Source organism: Elgaria multicarinata, chromosome 4 (genome assembly GCF_023053635.1).
Source record: "Elgaria multicarinata webbii isolate HBS135686 ecotype San Diego chromosome 4, rElgMul1.1.pri, whole genome shotgun sequence".
Lineage (NCBI taxonomy): Eukaryota > Metazoa > Chordata > Lepidosauria > Squamata > Anguidae > Elgaria > Elgaria multicarinata.
In genome coordinates, this window is record NC_086174.1 from 97737032 (window position 1) to 97758834 (window position 21803).

The 21803-nt window shown below is 39.9% G+C and overlaps 1 protein-coding gene across 1 annotated transcript in view; it reads left to right on the forward strand.

Moving 5' to 3' along the window:
* ASCC3 (activating signal cointegrator 1 complex subunit 3) overlaps positions 1–10091 on the forward strand; it is a 255779-nt gene extending 245688 nt beyond the window's left edge. The window contains exons 39-42 of the mRNA XM_063124851.1: positions 1078–1219; positions 8362–8571; positions 8978–9153; positions 9249–10091. Of these exons, the coding sequence (XP_062980921.1) occupies positions 1078–1219; positions 8362–8571; positions 8978–9153; positions 9249–9396 (676 nt within the window). The 3' untranslated portion in view covers positions 9397–10091. The remainder of the gene's footprint in view (positions 1–1077; positions 1220–8361; positions 8572–8977; positions 9154–9248) is intronic.
* The last annotated feature ends 11712 nt before the right edge of the window (positions 10092–21803 follow it).

A 21803-nucleotide genomic window follows, 5' to 3' on the forward strand; every position in this document is an offset into this window, starting at 1 on the left:
TTCTATACCGCCCAATAGCTGAAGGTCTCTGGGCAGTTCACAAAATGGATGCCCCTGCCTTACCCCAAACACATCTCAGTTGTGAGCCAGGACCACCTCATATACACCCAATTGTACTCTTTTTTTATGACTAAACAGAGGTTTTAATATGGTTCTCTCTCCAAGTTATGGCCAGAACTGTCTGTATACCACGTTGGTACTGGCATACAGTATATCAATACAAATGGGCTGGTCTGTGTCGGTATAGGATGAGCCATTTATGTAGGTGGCTGCTATTCCAATGTATTTCTATCTTAATTCCATATCTTTCCAAAAAATGATAATTGAAAATTATAGAATAGCACTTATATCTTCAAGTGGAACATCAGCTAACTTTGATCCTTCATGCTATTTTAATGTCTTAGAGGGATAGCAACATATTCCAAAAGGTCCTCCCTAAGCTGGCTGAATGGGCATTAAATAGCAAATGTGTAATTTGATGCACATGAGAGAGGCAGGATCCTAACTTTACATATAGGCTGATGGTGTCTGAGTTAGTGTTGACTGACCAGGAAAGGGACCTTGAGGTTGTGATAGATAGCTCAATGAAAATATTGCCCTATGTATATGTAATTATTTACATATAAATATTTGGATTTCAGAGTAGTGTTTTAATTAGAGTAAACAGACCACCACACTCATCTCAGTTGTGAATGCATAAGTATATATGAAGCAGTTTGTCATATCAATTTTAAACTGTAAATTGAAATCAATAACATTAATCTACATGGTAAAGATATTTTCTCATTAAACTAGTTTAAGGCAAGAGGGTGTACTACTTAGTGAACTTTGACCTTGGTTTGTTTAGTATCCTGTTTTTTTAAGCCATGGAACTTGCAGTATTGCAGGTTTAATAGCAGTCTTCCTTTTCACTTTCATTGAACCAAAAGGTTATCAATATAAACTGCCAAGACACTTAAAGTGGGTTTTACATTCTTTTCTTTTAAAACATGTTTTCCTATTTTCGTCTTTCCTTTCTTTTCCTTCTGCTTCCCTTAGTTTCCAGTCTCAACTGATATATGCTTATTGTTTTTCCAGAAAATGGAACCAAGTGAAAAGGAAGGGCGGTTACCAAGGTCCTGTTGAATGTCTTCCTGAACTGATAGCTGCATGTGATGGAAAAGAGAACGTTTTTGCTTCCGTTGTAGAACATGATTTGCATAACAAGCATATTACACAGGTAACATTTTTTCTCTCCTGTGTCCAGTTCAGTATCAAGGAAACACTTCTCCCATAGGGCAAAAATATTTCAATGCCTGGTAGAAGGAAAGCAGGAGTTCAGTTCTGCCTGTTGCACAGTATATATTCCTACCCACCCTGCACTCCCTCACATAATTTTGCCCTGAAATTCAGTACTCATTTGCCAAAGCCAGGCATACTTGGTTTGGGCAACAAATTCACACAACTCACTGTGAGTGGATTGGCTTGCAGTACCACAACTTCTGGTTGTTGCAAATAGCCATGGATCTTTTGTGTTCACCATGTTTACCAATTGCTGTAACCTCTTGGAGCACAGCATCTATTCATCTGTTGTGCCTGGGATTTATGTGTAAAGATGACCTTTAGTTACATTCCCACCTCATGTCCAGTTGGATTTTTACAAAGTTTGACACTGGTGTTTATTTGTTGTTTGATTGTGATGTTTATTCATTTTGCATTCCTTGATACTAAAGAGTGACATATATTTGGCTCAAAAGCAAAATTTAGGCTAAATGTTTATATATATACTCTGTGTGTGTGTGTGTGTGTGTGTATGTATGTATGTATTAATATATGTTGTCCTTCACCTAACAAGAACAAATATATTAAGGATTAGGACACAATAGGTCCTAATAGGTTAATCAGCAAAGAAACTTTGCTTGTAACAGATCTAGTGTGCCATGTCATTTTAGGGTCAATGCAAGTGAACTCCAGAGTGGCAGATTTTTTGCAAACAGTGCAGTTCAGTATAGTCCCCAGTAGCCACTATACATGAATGGCTCACCACAAAAGTGAGCTTAAAGTGGCTTCACTGAGATGTTTACATAAATGTGTGTACATGGTACATCCATATATTGTAAGTGTGTATATGTGTCCGCACAGTTGATATAAAGTACATGTAAATAAGAGGTGGTATGCTGCAAAATAAAAGAAAACAGATAAGTTTGGGATTGTCACACTACTCATGTCTAGCAAATCTGTGAACAGAGATACCTGGAGTTTGGTTGAATTGCCCCTTAAATCTTCTCTTTTTTCCTTTTCTTTTTTAGGGAAAAGGAAAAATATATTGTTAAATATTGTATATGTTATAGTATTGTCATAAGTTGAAGCATTTTCTGGGATTGAGAATGTCGAGTTGAATTGCGTGTGCACATGCTAAAAAAAATCTTTTCAAGTGTTCAGTCATACTATTGGTGACTTACCTAAAAGTAAAATACACTTTTGCCTTTAATTTCTGATAAACTAAAATTTGACTTAAGTGCAGAAGGTAACTATTTTAATGTATATACTTGACATCTGTTTTTATATATAAAATATCAAATTTGTGGACAAAGATGCATTTAAATCTAAACAAAACCTTCTTTAACAGCAGATTTCAAACATAATACATGTTGACTTCAGTCCAAGTTGTAGATGTTTTGAAAAATTAGAACATTGTTATAATTAGTTCAGGGAAAACTCAGAAGTAAACTAACTTAATTTATTTGCATAAATTGCCGTTCTGTTATCTTTAAAACTGAATGCAAATTGGCTCCGTCTGATACGATGATGGTTATTTGGCTCAAAAGTGCTTCAATTTGCGTAGCAATCTGGTGTCGTCTCTGCAGTGAGACGATCTCAGGTAACATACAAATCCTGAATTATTCCAGAAATTAGTATGTTTAAAGCATCAATTTAAGTGCTAATTGCAGTAGTAATGAGAAAAAGCAGTACTACTGTGAGATTTGCATCTACTTTCCCATCAGTATGCCTGGAACGGCGGCTGACTGGCAGAGGATTTGGCTGCTAATTAAATAATTGTATGCATGGTAGCGTTCGCGTCTGATTCAATAGATGAAGATTAATCCTCAGATAAATATGTTTGGCTGGTATTGAAATGTCTTAGCAGTTTCTTCAAAAATAGCTTTTGTGTATGTGGTGCGTCCATATCTTTCATGTGTCTGTTTACTATGTCAATAACATAAACTGTGCTTACACTACACGTCTTGCTGCATGTAAATGTAAATAAAATACATTATGCTACAATATAGAAGTATTGCGTTTGATACAGCCGTGCTACTCACGCATAGGAAACCTAGCAATGTACTTTGCTCTAAATATTTTGTCACTGTGCTACACAGTGTACCTGCCACATAATTTTAGAAGAGAAACTATCGCAGAAATATGTTGCAGAGATTAATTGGGCTTAATTTTTCATCCACCTCTTTCTAAACCTACCACTAAAGCCAATTAAATAAAAATCCAAAGAAAATGTGAATCGCCTGTGAAAATGAGCCTAATCTCAATGGGCCCGACCGACTCTCATCACGAGTGCAGCATCCACCTGCGGAAGATTCCAATAGGATTTAATGCATCCTTTTTCCTTCTCTTCCTCCCCACCCAACTTTCACCGCCTGCATGTGTATGCAGGCAGGCAGTGTGATGGGAAGTTAGCAGGAATGGGAGGCATTTGTGTGTTGGATAAGGAAATGAGAGTTGTTCTCATGCACCTCTCATTCCCCTTAATATGTCCCATGTGCACATGTAGGCCAGGGTGGGAAAATAGGGCTCTCTTGGAATTATTTATTGACTTATTATATTTATTTGTATCCCGCCTTTTGCCCAATACTGGGCCTCAAGGCAGTATTACAAAGTTTAAAACATACATTTTAAAACATAGGAAAAGAAATGTTAAAAAAAAAAGTTTAAAATACACAACAAAATTATAAGTCAGTAGGGGGAGAAAACAAACAAACAAGGGGGCAGGCCCTCGCCTTGGTGTTGCCCCCTTCGGAGGCGACCCCGCTGGTGGCAGACCTGCCCCCAAAGGAGCCTGCCTCTTAAGCTCCCAGTCCCAAAAAGTTGTTGCAGCTGGGGGTGAGATGGTTCTGTGCTGGGAGCCTGAGTCTGCTAGGAGGCAGTTGTGTGTGTGCAGGCGCTGCAGCTGCAATGCAAGTTCTTTGTACAATTTTAAAACCCCAATAATTTTAAATAGGCCACAGTTCTAAGAAAATGCATGTTGCCTCTGAAATTTTTTAAGAACTTCTATTTTTAGGTGCATCTAGCACTTTAGAATGGTCAGTTAACGGATTAAAACCTCTCAGTCGCCAAGAACCAAATATCAGACGACCTGGGTTTTAGATTCAGTTCATAGAATCATAGAATTATAGAATAGCAGAGTTGGAAGGGGCCTACAAGGCCATCTAGTCCAACCCCCTGCTCAATGCAGGAATCCACCCTAAAGCATCCCTGACAGATGGTTGTCCAGCTGCCTCTTGAATGCCTCTAGTGTGGGAGAGCCCACAACCTCCCTAGGTAGCTGATTCCATTGTCGCACTGCTCTAACAGTCAGGAAGTTTTTCCTGATGTCCAGCCGGAATCTGGCTTCCTTTAACTTGAGCCCGTTATTCCGTGTCCTGCACTCTGGGAGGATCGAGAAGAGATCCTGGCCCTCCTCTGTGTGACAACCTTTTAAGTATTTGAAGACTGCTATCATGTCTCCCCTCAATCTTCTCTTCTCCAGGCTAAACATGCCCAGTTCTTTCAGTCTCTCTTCATAGGGCTTTGTTTCTAGACCTCTGATCATCCTGGTTGCCCTCTTCTGAACACGCCTGTTCATAAGGACAGACCCACCCACCGCACACACCCATTTAAATTAAGAGAAGGTTTAATGTGTATATGCTAATGTGGTAGGAGAGGCAATTATTGCTATTTGCCATGGATAAAACAGTTTAATATAGGAAGACGGATGGTCTAATACTAATTTAATGTCTATATAAATAGTGCACTGTTATACGATGCTCTCTATCGCGTGTGTGTGTGCATACGCACACGCACTCTCATGTTGCAGGTGTGTGTGCATGTATAATTAGCACACATACAGTAGTGTACAGTCTTGAATATGAGCAGTCATTATCTATTGAAGAATGCCTGAACTTCAACTAAACAGGAGTTTTCATATCAATACTTAAGAAAAGATATTTTAAAAACTATTTTCCATAGGAACTTATCGTTAGAAGAGACACAGGGGTCACCTTGTCCACTCCAGGGGTTAGACACGGTCTCCCTGTAGCACCTTGAATAGGTATTTACCCAACATTTCCTTTGAAGTCTCTCGTTAGGCCCTAGGACCTTGAACTGTGGATTGTTGCTATGAAAACCACCACCTTTTCTGTTCCACAGCGGCAGCCTGCCAGAATATCTGCAGTAGCCATGATCTGCAGTAGCCTCTCTTACACCAGTCCAACTCTGTCACTTCAGCAGTCAAAATGCCTTTCTAAAAAGAAGGCTTTTACAGTTTCCTTAAGTTCTAAATTCCAGATGGGCCTCCCTAAGCAGGGAGTTTCTGTCATGCCCCTTCTGGAGAATTCATCTTCAGAAGATGACTTGGAACCTCCCAGGCCAAACAGTCCAGAGGAGCTGCCTGTGTCGAGAGACCTTGTGGCCAGTTAGGGGAATCCTGGGCCCTCAGAGGAGACAACTATTGACCCTTTCCCTCAAAGCAGTCGTAACCTCTTCTTGGAAGCATATGCCAAGTGGCCATCTAGCCCCCAGGAAATGCAGGGACATAAAGATTTAGGCTCAGCCAGCTCCAGGCACAAAAGTGCCTGCCTGGGGAATAAAGAGCAAGGCTCTGCCTGAGAGTTGACCATTCTCCAGGTGGCACCCATTGGCTGCTGTTGTGGTCCCGGTGGGACTCTAAAGGCTCTGGCGTAAAAAGCCTTAAGTTCTAGGCACAGAGTGCTGGAACAATGTCTGTATACCAGCTCCCAGAGACTTACCTTGTATTTCCCTGATAATCTAGTGCTTCTCAGTAACTCCCTGTGTTGAACTGCCTACTATCCCTGACTAAATCCATGGAGCACTGTCTCCACACCACCACCAGTAGGACCCTCCAGTGCGACTACTGCCGCTGAGAGGTGGTTGCTTCTGCCAGGCCTCAGAGAAAAGGGCACTCTAATAGTTGGAACCTGACTTCCCATAGCTGAGGCACAAGTCCTTTTATTTCAGTAATTCTGGAATTACTGCCTTTACAGCCCTTACAAAGATCCACAAACAACAGATTACAATGTAGTTCCTTGACAAGAATCAGTTTACGAGCATCACAACAAAAGTTCCAGTGAAATCTGGAAGCTTTTCTTGGTCACCAAGTCGTTGCTTCCAGTAATGTCTACTGCCACTGCTCTGGTTTAAATACAGAGGACTGGCCACAAAAGATCACTATCGGATGGTCGATCCTGGCAAGGAAATCTAATTCTCAGACACTCACTGTGCCTCACCAGATGCCTCTGTACCACCCTCTTTAGTTGACAACACACCATAGGACCTGAAACTCCCTCTCCTGCAGAGCCCTCCTCCTGCTGCCTTGTTCCCATGGAAGATGTCCCCAGTTGAGAAGCGGGGGCCTCCATTGAGGTCACATCTCCCAACTGTGGAAAATAGACTGTATCAGCATCCTGAGTCTCAGCCCCTCCCAGCTCATACACCAGTGGGAGGCCTGGTAGAATTAAGTTCTCAGGCATCTGGCTTCCCATGGCTGAACCTGACTCTGTAGCTTTCTCCTCTGACTCAGAATTGGTGTCATAGGCTATAGCTCCCCACCAAGACTGGGGCAAGGTCTCACTCTACCCAGGATTTCTCCTGAAGATCTTACAGCATGAGGGGAAGCACACAGGAAGAATGTATGCCTTCAAAAAGCCCCAGGTCATTAAAGCTGCCTTGGGTTCCTTGAAGGACAAAAGGCAGGATATAAACGCCTTGAGTTCCTTGAAGGAAAAAAAGACAGGATATAAATGCAATCAATCAATCATCAATCAATAGTAGTGTTTCAAAGTGGGCCTGGAAACTAACTAGTGTGGCTCCAATAGTATTATCTCTCTAGCTGTAGTTGATATAGTCAGCAGCCTAGCTGCTATATTCTGGACCATCTGGAAGAAGCTCCCATACCACTGTTGCTAATGTATGGATTGTTGTTTTGGGGCTCAGAGTCCTTTGCACCTTAGCACTTACACAGACTTAACCTTTCCCCATCTACAGTGAGCACAAAAATAGAAGGTTTTGTCAGAATTCTCCCTCACTTGCCTCAGCTACTCACTTCTGTGAAAAATGGGACTGAGCCGCTAAGGGACAAAAGCAAGAATTCTGACAGAACTTCTTTTGCTCTTCTCATTGGAGTGGGGAGGTAGTAAAAAGCACAGCAGAGTTGCTAGGTTTTAGGCCTTGCTCAATTCAAAATGTAGTTCCAGTTGATCAAGGATTTCAGGAACTGTTGGGAAAACTAATCCTAAAGTACTCCTGAAAACTAGCAAAATTATAGAAGAACTGATAGTCACTAACTATTTAAATGCCTTTAGAGATTCAGCCCTCTTTGCTGCCATAAGCAACTTATAAGTGTAGGTAACTTTACATAAGGATTTGAACTTTTGGGTAATTATCTGAACTGATCCTCTGAACTCTCTGTGGTTTGCCTTATCACTAATTAGCACTTCAGTGACTCACTCATTATGGATTATGTTGGGAAGATTTAATTCAGAATGTAATTATAAGTAGTTTTCAGTGGCTTATAGAAGAATACTTTAATCAGTACGGGTAAGGTGAATTATTTATTTTTTAATTTGGACATAAAATAATCTTTGTAAAGCATGTGTAGTACTCTTGAGGGGCTTGTGTTTGCTTTATTTGTGTAGAAGCAGTCAAATAGCAGACTAAGGAGTGAAGTGTTTATGGTAACAATTCTGGCCATTATGTTAAAACAAATAGACCCATTGAATCTTAATGGAAGAGTGAGGAAATCTCACCCCTAAGCATTGGAGAACAATTTTTGTAGTTCATCTCAAAAGGGGATTACTCTGGGTATTATTGATGCAATATGGGTGTTGACTTTGGACCTGGCATTATTTTTCTGCAAATCTCAGGAACAGTATAGTAAGAAAATAACAAAGGTTGATGTCTCAAAATAGCAGAGGCAGATCAAAAGTATCTGTATGATATTTTAGACCTATGATGAAATAATGGGAAACAGTTAAAATATATCCGAACATTCTGAATGAAAGATAATTACAGAATGAGATTTGTGTTCAGTTTATGTATGGTGGTTAAAGTTTGAGGTTATTTCAACTTGTGTGTGTTTATCCTCTTCTACAGGCTTGGCATTTCTTGTCCCACTTGCCAGTAATAGAAGTTAATATGATTATTAAAGGCTGTTGGGATGATGCTGTTCAAGAACAGAAAGAACTACCTATCACACTGTTGCCAATGAATGTGCGGGATGACAAAAACTGGATGAAGTTGCATGCAGATCAAGAATATGTCCTGCAGATTAATTTGCGGAGATTGCATATTGGTTATACCAAGGTAGAGTAGCCCGTATTCTTTTTTCTAGCCCCCCTCCCCAGTACCTAACACCCATTTCTTAAGTTGCTTTTGGATATATTAAAGTCACCATGGGATGACTTTATCAGATCAGTTTCACATGATGAGTATTTTGCTTGAAAACATACATGGTGAGAGCTGGGATTTAATACGTTGTATCTCTAGTTTTTATAAGCCCAGCACAGATGGTCACAACTATACAATGATTAGGAGGTCAGGATTGCACCAACTGGCTCCACTCTTTCATCACGCCTGAAAAAGAATGCCCGAAGGGTTGACCATGCAAATAAATCAACGTTTTACAAATATGTTGACATGTTTTGTGTTTTAACATAAAGAATATGTTTTATTTAGGTCATGCTATTAACTTGTATTTTCTTCCTTCCAGGGCAAGCAAGACAGCAAAGCAGTTGCACCTAGATTCCCTAAGACCAAGGATGAAGGGTGGTTCTTGATCCTTGGAGAAGTAGACAAAAAAGAGCTTATTGCTCTGAAAAGAGTGGGATATGTCAAACATCAGAGTATAGTCTCAGTTGCTTTTTACACTCCAGAAACTCCTGGAAAGTAAGATGATGCAAAATGATGAGCACTGCTTGTGGTTTTTGAAAATGGGTTTCTGTGGAAAAAAACAACTCATGTCCTTACTTTTTATCTTACAGGTATATCTACACCTTGTATCTTATGAGTGACAGTTATCTCGGAATGGACCAACAGTATGACATTTATCTGAACATTCTCCCTGCTAGCACCTCGGTGCAGGTCAACACACAGATCTCTGATGCCTTAAATGACCTGGGTCTGAAATAACGTGGCCTGTGTACTCTCTTGTGCTGGCATGTTCGTTCTGGGAAAGTGAAACTCTGTTTGCCTTAGCGCAATCAGCATCCAACTTCGACACCCAGGAAATTGAAAATGAATGCTGCATTGATTCTGATAACACAAGAGTTAACCACAGTGGCCTTTCACCTGATAAAAGGGTTGCATTTTTGAAAAAAATAGAACAAATCATTTTGTAGTTTTCTTGTAAAGCGACTCTGTTTTCCTATTAAAATATATGCCACAGTTTGGTTTGGGCAGATCAATATACGAAAGGACTAGCAATTTTAATTTGCAAAAACTAAGTTTTCCATTAACATCCATGAAAACATTGTTGTAGCCACTTTCTGTGATCCAAAGACAAAATTTACATAGGAGAAAGAGAACTGCACGCACAGCCGGAGATTTCGCTGCAGTAGCTACCCACTCTTAAAGAGGTAAGCTGTGGTCAGAAAGAAACTTCAGTTGCGTGAATATACACAAATGATACCTTTCAATCACAGCAATTCTGCATACATGGTCTTTTCCCCCTTTAATTTATGAGACATAGGGGGAAAATAGTTCCTGACATACATTGCAAGATTTTGTATTGATGACAAATGCCTGTTACAAACCTGCCTGTCATCTCAGAATTTTCTATGTAAAATGTATAGTGCATAGTAATAAAGTTCAGCACTTAAAGCGCATCATATGTTTGAAAAGTCATTATCCCAGGTTAATTTTAAAGAATTTCAATATTCAATTTACATTAATAACACTCTGGCTTTCATTGTACTTTCAAGTAAAAAAGGATCCAAGCTGGTATTTGAAATATGAATGATCAATTTATGTATTAGAAGGATTTCTAACCCACCTTTCAGGACACCTTGGCCTCACAAGGTGGTTTACAAAAAGATTTAAAACACATAATCAAGACAATAAATAAACACAACATTCTCATTCAAAAACTTGAATTGACATCTGCAATATACATCTGATGTCTATAGAATGACTTACAATATATTTTGTCCCATTGATATACTAGTACATTTAACTTTTCTTCTAAACTGAGTGCTTTGGTCCTATGTACAATGCTATCATTGTGCCTGACAAAAGAATTTGGAAAGGCCTAATTTACTGCTGGATCAAAATAAATGTTAAGCAGTGGGGAAACTGTTTTGTTTACTTCGCTGAGTTTTTGGTGGGATGTGATAACAGCCAGAACTCACAGCTGTGACTTTACCAACTTAATGAGCCAGAAGTAGCAGGCAGCTAAAAGCTTTAAAGAAAGTATTGCAAATACTCAGTATTAAGGTTTCCCACTGTTATCCAAAATTTCACTTTGTTTCCAGTCTTGCTTAATACATTTTGCCATTATTTGTATGGTAGTCTACTTTATCACATAAGCTTAATAAGTAAATAAAGTGACTTACCAGTATTACTCTGTTACCATTTATATTGAAGCAAATTGATTTTGCACTGATTTGTTGGTTAAACCAAACAGTCTAAGATTAAGCTTTTATTTATTTATTTATTTATTTATTTATTTATTTATTACATTTTTATACCGCACAATAGCCAAAGCTCTCTTAGACAATTTTAATACAAGTATATTATTAGTATATTAATAGGAGTAGTAATGTCATGATCATTTGGTCGCATCAATTGGGATAGCAATTGCCTCAGAGATGATGCTATTTAACATGGAATACATAATAACTATGAGTTTAAGAGTTTATTCTTGGACACTCAAATTTGCAATGTTTTGTTGGCTGTTCTTAAGTTGAACGTACATATCTGTAATGTTGTTGAGTTTGAGGGGGAAATGCTTCAAATGGTCAACACAAACAGTAGCGCTGCTATGGTTGGAGCTTGGGCCCAATGTCCTGGGCCCTGCAGCCCAGGGGAGGGGGGCAAATGGCCCCTGAGAGTGGGAAGTGATGGGACAGAAGCAAGCAGACCCAACATCAATACCTGGCCCAACTTGGGCATGGCAAGGCTGGCACTGCTCACTGTAGCATCCTTCTTATTTTTAAAAAGTCAAGTTGCGGTGAGCCAGGCATATACGTGGCTGCATATGTTCATTTTATTATTTTTAGTTTAAATATATTGTCTCCTTTTCTTCAACAAAATGGTGCATCAAGGCAGCAGAAACAAATTCCATTTTATTCCTGTAGTTGTGATGTTACCATCATTTAAGTGAGATTAAAATGGGAAACTGTATATGCACAAAGTATTTCTTTTTTTAATCAGGGTTGACAAAACAGCCTTTCCATTTGTTCGTTTTGCTCTAACAAATCAGGAATGTAGAAGCACTTGGAGTGGAGGTTAGGAGGACAGAAGAGAAATATTAGCTGTGTTTCACAACCCAAAGAATACTAAAGTAAATCTAAAGCTCCCCTGTAAAACCATTAAGTTTAGGGACTAACTTTACTGAGCTGCACCACTGAACACAAAGAATGCAAAAGAATACTTATGAACAGCTTTCCTAAGAAGAAATGAATGTCAAATTGTACCTAAATTTTACATTATTCTAGCACAGACAATGAATTGGATAGTTTTGAAAAGTCAGCCTTAAGTGGCAAGTAATCCTTTCAAAGACAGCTTCTATAACAAATCCACTGGAATACTCTCAATTCTGAGACAGTTTAGGAAATGTATCCAATTGTTTTACAGGTCCCCAAATATCTACAGATAGTTTTTCTTCTGTTTATCTTGCATTCAAATGTACATTTCTAGGGCCTAGCTAGACCTACCTTTTGTTCTGGGGGAGAGGAGGGGAGGCCTCGCATTGTGATTAACACGAGATCTCACCCTCATTTGTACGTAAGGTGCGACAATCTTAGGAAGAGCAGTATCATGCCCGCCATTTAAAAAAAATTCTTAAAGGAGACGGAGCGCACAAACGCTCGTGTGCAAAGTTAAGGTGTTGTGTTTTTTAAATTTTACCTACTTTCCCCGCTCCCCCCCCCACCCTACCCCCGATGGGCGCAGCGCTCCTGGGGAGCACTGTGCCCAATGCGTGGCTCCTGCAGAAACTCCACGTGAGTAAGCCTGTAGAAACAAGCAACACGCTCCGTGGTCTCGTGCTCAGCCTAAGACCGTGGAAAAAGTGGGCCCAGAGGGTAGGGTTGTATCCCGGGGCAAGGGAGGGATGATCCCTCCCGGATCCCGAGATCCCCTGTGCATCATGTGGATCCCGGAGTTCACCCCTGGATATAGCCTGGTCTAGTTAAGTCCTAGGACTGCTGCTATGACTTAACAGCTTGCTTGCAGGTACCAGGATATGAATAAAATGGCATCACAGTGCTCACAGGCACAGTGCAACAACTGCGCAAGAGTTCAATCAGTCTGAGGGCAACATAATTATATGAATGTTAATCATACAATGAAGGAGTTATTCACATTTATCTTACAGAGTACTGTTTAAGTGGCTCAAGCAATTAACTGTATTCTCTCTAGTTCACCTGACTCCAAAATACGCTGCCTTGCATCTAAACTTGACCTTTTGATCACAGAAGAGTCCAAGTTCATAGGAGGTTCCCACTAGAGGAATGTTCACCTTTCCCCCCTGCCCCTGGCCGGCCACCAAGCCACTCCCCCCTCTGCTCTGGAAGGCTCCCCAACCCTCCAGGTGAGCTATTTGGGGTGCTCAAGGGGCTGCTGGGGATGGAGGATTTGCCAGATCTCCTCCCCGACCCCACATTCCTCCAGTAGGAACATCTTGTGAGCATGTAGACTAATTATTTTTTAAGTTGAAGAAAACTAAATATTCTCTCCAGCAGATGAGACAATATTCAAAATCCAGTAGTGATCATGATCTTGGTTCTTGTCCAATTTGTAAACTACATTCCTTGTATAAATATGGAGTGCTTCTCAGTTACACATGTTTTCTATATATGAAGTTGCACTGCCAATCAAGTAGCGTTTTTCATGCCAAATATCTCTTCTATCTATATTTCAGATCTTAATTTCATCATTTAGCTGTGTTCGCCTGATTTCAAAATATGTCCAAAATACTCCTGAGTTGGGGGTGGGGGGAAGTGTAATAAATTCTGAGTCTAAATTATGAAGGACAAACTCAGGCAAATAGATTGAAATCAACTTTTATATAAAATATTTTCTAAGTAAAACTCCTACATATTGCAAAAGCTGATTAGAGCTTACAGTCGATCTTAATAAAATGATCGGGACAACTGAAATGAAAGGATGTCGAAAGACATATTCAAAAAAGCTAACTTGGTCGTTATTTACATGCTAGCAGACATGTTTTGCAAACATATGGAAATATCTAGGGACAAAGCATGAGGAATTAAGGAATTATCATAAAACTACTCAATGCGATGACAAAGAGGGATAAGTGTTCTTAGGAAATTACATCTTACCAAACTCTGAGCCAAAAGCCAAAAAATCACATGGACAGAAGAAGTAGAGCTGGAAACCAAAGAAGTTTGGAATGCCATTATACAACTGAAAAGTGATCTTCATGTACTGGAAAATGTCACTGAAGTGTTGTCATTTTAATGCTATTAAGGGAAGAAAGATAAAGAATATTAAGAGATAAGTTAGTTTCCAAGAGTGTTTCTATAACAGAAAACTTTAGGGAATATCAACATTTATTTCAGTAAGTAATAATTCCTACATTGTTCCCAAGCTCGATGTTAACCTTTCTTTTAAAATGTACTGCAACATTTGATTTTTTATAAATTTTTGGTGGGGAGACTGTTTATTTGGACTTGCTTTCTGAAGTGAACAAGCAATGTGCTGTCACTTGCAGTGCTGCTTTGGACAGAAAGTACATAATTTGTAGTGGTCATATCCAGTGCCACAAAGGCCATTGAACAGTCTGTAAGATTGCAGATATTATTAGAGCACCTATGAGCAATAAGAGGACTCTGGGGATCTTGAAAGCTTGCACAATTGATGATGATGATGATCCTTTGGTTGGCCTAATAAAGATATTACAATCACATGAATTTCAGATTAGAATTGCATGATAACATTGCACGCTAACCTGACTGTGATTATGAGAATGCTTACAGTTAATCTGCATTCTGATTTGCAGTATTGGGCAGTATCCAATGAGGCAAAATCACTAACTTAACTTCCCTGGGAAATTGATGCACCAGCTAAGGTTATTGGTGTACAACTACTGAAGTTTACCCTAGCGCAATGTAATTCATGTTGGCAGTTGTGCCCCATCTCATGCTGCCCATGAATCCTAAGTAATATTTAAAAATAAAAAATATGTATAGTGTCATCTCCATCCATGCTACAGAATAAAGAAAAATAGCAGTTGGAAGATAAAATTCCACATGAATAATAAAAGCCCATCAACAGCTTACAGGAGCATTATAAATGTATCATCAACTGCTTTGGTTGAGTTAAAACTTTAGGAACCACTGAACCAAAGACTGCATTTTGGAAGATGAAGCAAGTTTATAAATGTTGCATGGCACATCCATTTTCTCAGTGTAAAGGTGGAAGACAGTGGCTGCGCTCAGACAACGCAATAGTCAACGGTGGGGTAATAATCAACTCGGCAGTTGTTTAGGGGGTACTCCCCACACAACATAATTGTGGTGTGGATTAGGATCAGTGTTGAGTTGACTATTAGTCCATGCTGAGTTGACTCACTCATTCCCCCTTTGCCCTCTCAGTCCTCCTGCCAGTATCCCATCAGTCATTGCTGCCAAAATCTATCCTGCCAGCCACCACTTTGAGCAGAACCACCATTTCGACCACTCTTGCCTTGCGACACTGTGGCTGATGAAATAACCAAAGGTGGCCAAGGAAGTAACCAGCGGTGCCCTCCACACAACACAATAACCAATGGTGGTTCAAATAGCCAACTCTGCACAGTGTTGGTTATTTGCATTGGTCATTTTGGCCAAATAACCAGCCTTTAGTTTAAAAAAAACCTCCCTCCACACAACACAATAACCCATGGTGGCTTAAATAACCAAGCCCCTGTCTATATGGAGGCACTTTGGCGCCAGGAGGGACCTTGCACCCGCATTTGCCTTCCCAGCATCTGCATGGGAAGGAAGGCAAGTGCGAATTTTCCTGCCCGTTGCCTCTGAAAAGTTTAAAAAAGAAAAAAAAGAAACGGGCAGGTGAGGAAAGGAACGGAGTTGTGTTGTTGTTTTATTTAATGGGTGGGTTGGGAGGCACAGGCAACCTCCAGTCCCCCTCTCGCGTGCTCTGGCTGCCTCGTTTTTTTCTCTCCCCCTCCCCTCCCCCTCTATAAATCTGCGGAGCTCCACAGACGGAGCTTATAAAATTAAAACAAAGGGGGGGGGCAACCGACAGGCAAAGGGAGGACGCGAGAGGGGGACTGGAGGTTGCCCGTTCCTCCCAACCCACCCACATTTATGTTTATGTGGAGCTCTGTAGATAGGGCTCATAAAAAATTTAAAAGGGGAGGGAGGAACAGCACTTTTCCTCTCCTCCCCCACCCCCGTTTTTATTTTTATTTTTATTTTTCATTTTTAGAGGCACGGGGCTTCCTCTGCTACCAAATAGTCATGGTAAATGCCCAACTTTTTCGGCGTGCGTTTTCAAGGGTTTGCCCCTGGATGTCTTCGCAGTGGCGACTGCGTCATGTAACTGACTTGCTGCTACTGCGAAGCAGCCCCAGGGCAAACCCTCTGTGTAGCTGTACCCCAATTGTCAACTATTTAAAACACCATTGGTTATTGTGTTGTCTGAACCCAGTCAGTGAGGCTTCTACATCAGGCTTGTATAGATTTGCTTCAGTGTCAGAATTGTAAAATCCTGTAGTGGACTGAATGAGTGAATCAGTGCTCATCATTACATTTAGTTTGACGGTTATCATAGCTACATGTGACATGCATTTCTATCTATCTAATTGTAATGGCTAATAAATTAGCATTTGTATTTTGGCATGCTCATTTTTAAAAAACTGTTGACGCTGTGCTAGCCTTCACTGAGGAAAATCTAGTTTGATCATTCACAGTTTCACTGAGGAGTTTTGGGTTTTCCAAATCCAAAAGTGAGACCTGCAACAGTGTGGGGTTAAACAACTGTGCCTTTAAATGAGTGAGTATAATTTCTATGCCAGGAATTCTTTTGAGAAGGATCTCTAACAAATCTACCACTTAGATCTCTATGTCATTTACGTTATAAAGAATTGCTTGCTCAAGATAGAGAAAATAATCCCTATACAGGAAAGATTCTCCACAGTGATTACATTGCATAACAAATATATTTGCAAGAGTCTTGGTTCATATCTCCTAATGAAGCTCCAGACTTCACATTGTAACTTGACTCCTGCATTCTTCAAGTTGATGAGTCCTCCTAATGAAGCGTTTATCTGATTCCATATACCTGGAAAATTACAATCTTCTCTGCTCTCGGAAATGAAGGAACCTCAAACCTCTTCTTGCAGTTCATATTGCTTTGTCGTTTTCATTTAGTACTGCCTCTATCAAATACATGTACACACACTGAAGCATAATTTGCAGAAGTCCATATAATATATTCTACTTATTTATATATCTGCAATTAAGAGCCAGTAAATTTTCCTAGTAAATTTAGAAAAAGTTGGAGGAACGAAGATTATGACTGGGAACTGGCAATCAAATTATTATTTTTTAAAAACTTTATCCTGATTTTTATTTGTATATTATCTGGTCAGTGTTTTCTTGATTGAACATTCAAATGAATGTGAAGGTTATTGGGTGAGAAAATCATAATGATTTTTTGTTTGCTTGAGATGGCTACGTTTTTGCACATTTGACCAGATCACAGATCAAGCTGTCATGCTTTTCAAGTACTATCTTATATGTGGTGTGGTGAACAGCTATACATGGCTATTGGGCATGACATAAGAAAATAATAATAATAATAATAATAATAATAATAATAATAATAATAATAATAATAATAATAATAATAAATAATAATAGAACATAAGAAGGGACATGTTGGATTAGACCCGAAGGTCCATCTAGTCCATCACTCTGTTCACACACTGGCCAGCCAGTTGTCAACCAGGGACCCACAAGCAAGACATGGTGCAACAGCACCCTCCCACCCATGTGCCCCTGCAACTGATGTATACAGGCTTACTGCCTCTGATCCTGGAGGTAGCACATAGCCATCAGGACTAGTAGCCATTGATAGCCTTCAGGATTTTTTCACACTCCCTTTTAATGTCATCATCACATCTTGTGGTAGTGAATTCCATAGTTTAACTATGCACTGTGTGAAGAAGTGCTTCCCTTTATCTGCCCTGAAACTCCCACCAATGAGCTTCATGGGATGACCCTGGGTTCTAGTATTATGGGAGAGGGAGAAAAATGACTCCCTATCCACATTCTCTACACCATGCATAATTTCGTACACCTCTATCATTTCACCCCTTAGCCTCCTTTTCCCCAAGCTAAACAATCCCACCTGTTGTAACCTTCCCTCACAGAGAAGATGGTCCAGCCCCTTAATCGTTTTAGTTGCCCTTTTCTGCACTTTATCCAGCTCTACAATATCTTTTTTTTTAGCTGTGGTGACCAAACTGTACACAGTATTCTAAGTGTGGTTGCACCATAGATTTGTATAAAGGCAGTATGATACAGTTTTATTCTCAATTCCTTTTCTAATCATGCCTAACATTGAGTTTCCCTTCATTACAGCAGCAGCACACCAGATTGACATTCTCATTGAGCTGTCCACCACAACCCCAAGATCTCTTTCGTGGTTGGTAACCACCAGCTCAGATTCCATACTAGGTTGGGATTTTGGGTCCCAACTTGCATCACTTTACATTTGCTTACGTTGAACCACATCTGGCATTTCGATGCCCGCTCTCCCAGGTTGGAGAGATCTTTTTGGAGCTCCTCACAATCCCTTTTTGTTTCAACCACCTTCAGTAATTTGGTGTCATCAGCAAACTTGGCCACTTCACTGCTCTGTGACATCTGATATAGAACTTATAAATACCAGCTGTTTGGGAACAAACATGGGGCAAGAATGCTGCTTTGATTCCTTGTTTATGTGCTTCACAGCATCTGGCTGAAAACGATATTGGTCTAGACAGAACTTCTGTATGACCCACCAGATCTCTTTCTGCCCAAGTATTTTGATATCTCATCTCCTCACCCTAAAAGAAATCACTCCATTATCACACACACACACACACACACACACACACACACACATTTCCACACCACTATTTGTGAAAATTACTTCTCCAGCTTAAAAATTCCTCAACAGGTATTGACATTAACTAGTAATTAAAAATGCTTCATGACGTTTTGCTCCAAATACAGACTCCTCCCAGAGAGGATCAAGGAAGTGTTTCCTCATTCAGTACAAGAGAGCATAAAAAGAGCCCTGCTGGATCAGACCACAGGCTTATCTAGTCCAGCATCCTGCTTGCACAGTGACCAACTAGTTGCCCGCAGGAAACCCACAAGCAGGACATGAGTGCAGGATGTGCATAGTGGTTTGACACACTCTCTCAAACATTTGTTTGGACACACACATAAAGCAAGGTTTCTTTTAATTCTAAGTTAATCTTGCTTTATCCAGAAGACATTTTCTAACTTAGAATGCCTACATGATTATTTTTCATGTTGCTGTGACACTTCTAGCTTCAAATCAGAAAACAAGCATGGAAAAGTTGGGGTGGAAATTAATGTTTGAAACTCAAAACCATTGCCATTAATATACATCCCACAATATGTAGTGTTTATTACACACCCTTTGAAGTAAATGAAGCACCTTTCCCCCTTCACTATTTATTAACATATTAGATACAATTATTGCTAACTACATTCTTCAATCTCTGAAGCATTTGCATCTTGAAGCAGAAATGTAGCTCATTAATTACAAATAGTGTTAACCTAGGAGATACTTTCACACTGCGTTTATAATGCTATCTTAACCTGCTAGTAAGTGTTAAACTCTTCCATTTAAAACAAGTTTCTCATGCCAATTAAACTTGGAGGAAGGTTGGTGAGGGTTTTTTTTTCACACACAACTTTGTTTATTTGACAGCAAATCTGTCATTAGGGACTAATTACTCTATATAATTGTCCATTTCTGACCAATGTTTATCATTGTCTTATGTTTATTAAAAAGTTATATCTTGCTGAAACTCTTGTGTAGGAATCAGAAGGTGAATACTATGCCTATCCAAGAGGCTATCTGGGTCTAGGAGAGCCTCTATCTATACAAATGTTTCACTCTTGGATCTCATTCCAAGCATTCAACAAAATAAAAATTTCAAAGAAGCATTTTTCTAAAACCCTTAAGTATATATTATATACTTGGGGGCCACATCTTGGTGGCAGAATATATGATTTACAGGTCCCCAGAAAGTTCCTGGTATCTCAAAGTTTTCGTTTACCTTTTTTATTTATTTAAATTTTTCTCCGGTAGCTGCAGAGAATTTCTGAGGTCCGGGAGAGCTGCTACTAATCAGAGTAGATCACAGAAAAGTGTGGACGAATTCTTTGTATCTGTCTTCATTGCAGAAGATGTAGGGCAAAAATCCATGCCTGAACTGACTTTATCAGGAAGGAAGTCTGAAGAACAGAGCCAACAGTGGTGGCAAGAAATAAAGTTCTAGGCATTATTGACAACTCCAGATGGAATCCACATGACAATACGTAAAGCATTCAAACGTGAAATTGCTGATCTTCTCACCAATTTTTTTTTTAAAAAAAATATTAGTTCCACCATGCATGCTTAACAAGATATTTAGTATGGCCCTATGTGCACTGCTTTTCTTTACCTCTTTGTAAATGCATGTGACCCCAGTTTGGGTTGGGACTATGGCACTCCACGAGGGCGGTGGTTAAACCTCCCCCCATGTTTTTTCATTAAATCCCACCACCACCACCCCTATGAATGGTGTTGATTTCTTTTTAAGGCTTCATTTATTCTAATGTAGACTTTTCCCCTCTTTTTTTAACTCTACCCCCCCTGTGGGGGTGGAATTTCATGAAAAGTGGCTGCGGGGGATAATCTCCCATCCCATTGTACTGTGGTCAGAATCCAAATTGGAGCTACATGTACTTACATGGAGGTAAAGAAGACTAACATACATATCTCCAGCATGCATGGCAGACAGAACATTTAGTTCAGCCCTTGCTTGTCCCTAAAATTAGTCTTTGTACTGCACTGGAAAGTGGCCAGTTTTTAAAAGGAGATCAAATGGTAATCCAGGAAATCATTACAACCCATTTAGCTTTACAGTTCTTGGTGAATTGTTGGAAAGTATTATTGCAGCTAAAATTATCAAACATGTAGAAGGACAAGATTTGCTAGAGAAGCATCAAAATGGCTTCTACAAAGGTACATTTGGTGTTTTCTGAAAGTGTAAGTATGAATGATCTGGGAGATGATGAGCTTCTTTAAAAATATATTTTATAGCCTACTCATGACTGGCCATTCACGGATGTTTGGGGATCATTTTGATGACCTCAGCCTTCTGAGCATCTGCCACTCCATTCCCCAGTTTTAGCAGTAAAAACCTGATTCTTCTGAGATATATTGGTATTTGTTTGGTTTCCTTGCTGTGCACAGACGAAGTTGCACTATAAAACTAGAGGGCACTGTCCCATTGAACTGTATGGGCCACATTTTCTTCCTTGTGTAATTACAGCTCATTGCAAATGCAGAAGGGAAGCAGGAAGCAGAGCTATGATAAGGAAACATGACACCCACCCACCCACCCCCGCCGAAGGAGATCATTGTATACAGGGCTTTTCAAAAAGCTATTGACAATTTCTTTCACCAAAGTCCTCTCATAGATTGTGAACTGGTACAAGAACAGGAAGCAAAGAATAAATGGACAACTGACACAATGGAGGGGATATTCCAAGAAGCTCTACTAGGACTTCTGAACTTGTACATAAAGGATCTGGAAATAGGAGTGGGCAGTGAGATGGCAAAGTTTGCTGATGGCAGAAAATTATTTAGGGTGGTTAAACAAAAAGGAATTCTAGAAAGCTCCCAAATGACTTCTCCCAACTCAGAGAATAGGCAATCAAATAGAAATGTGTAAATAAGTGTAAAGTGATGCACATTGGGGCAAAAAGTCCTAACCACATATACACTGATGCAGGCTGAGCTGGCAGTCACTGACCAGGAAAGGGATCTTGGAGTTGTGGTAGATACCCCAACCTCAACCCCAGTGTGCAGCACTTCTGAAGAAAACAAATTGCATGCGAGGGATCATTAGGGAAAGGACAGAAAGTAAAACTAGCAATATCATGATGGATTTATACAAATCTTAGAGTGCATCCACACTTCAAAGTGTCAAGTATGCTTTAGGATGGATTCCTGCATTGAGCAGGGGGTTGGACTCGATGGCCTTATAGGCCCCTTCCAACTCTACTATTCTATGATTCACTTCTGATCACTGCCTCTGAAAAAGGATGTGGTAGAGC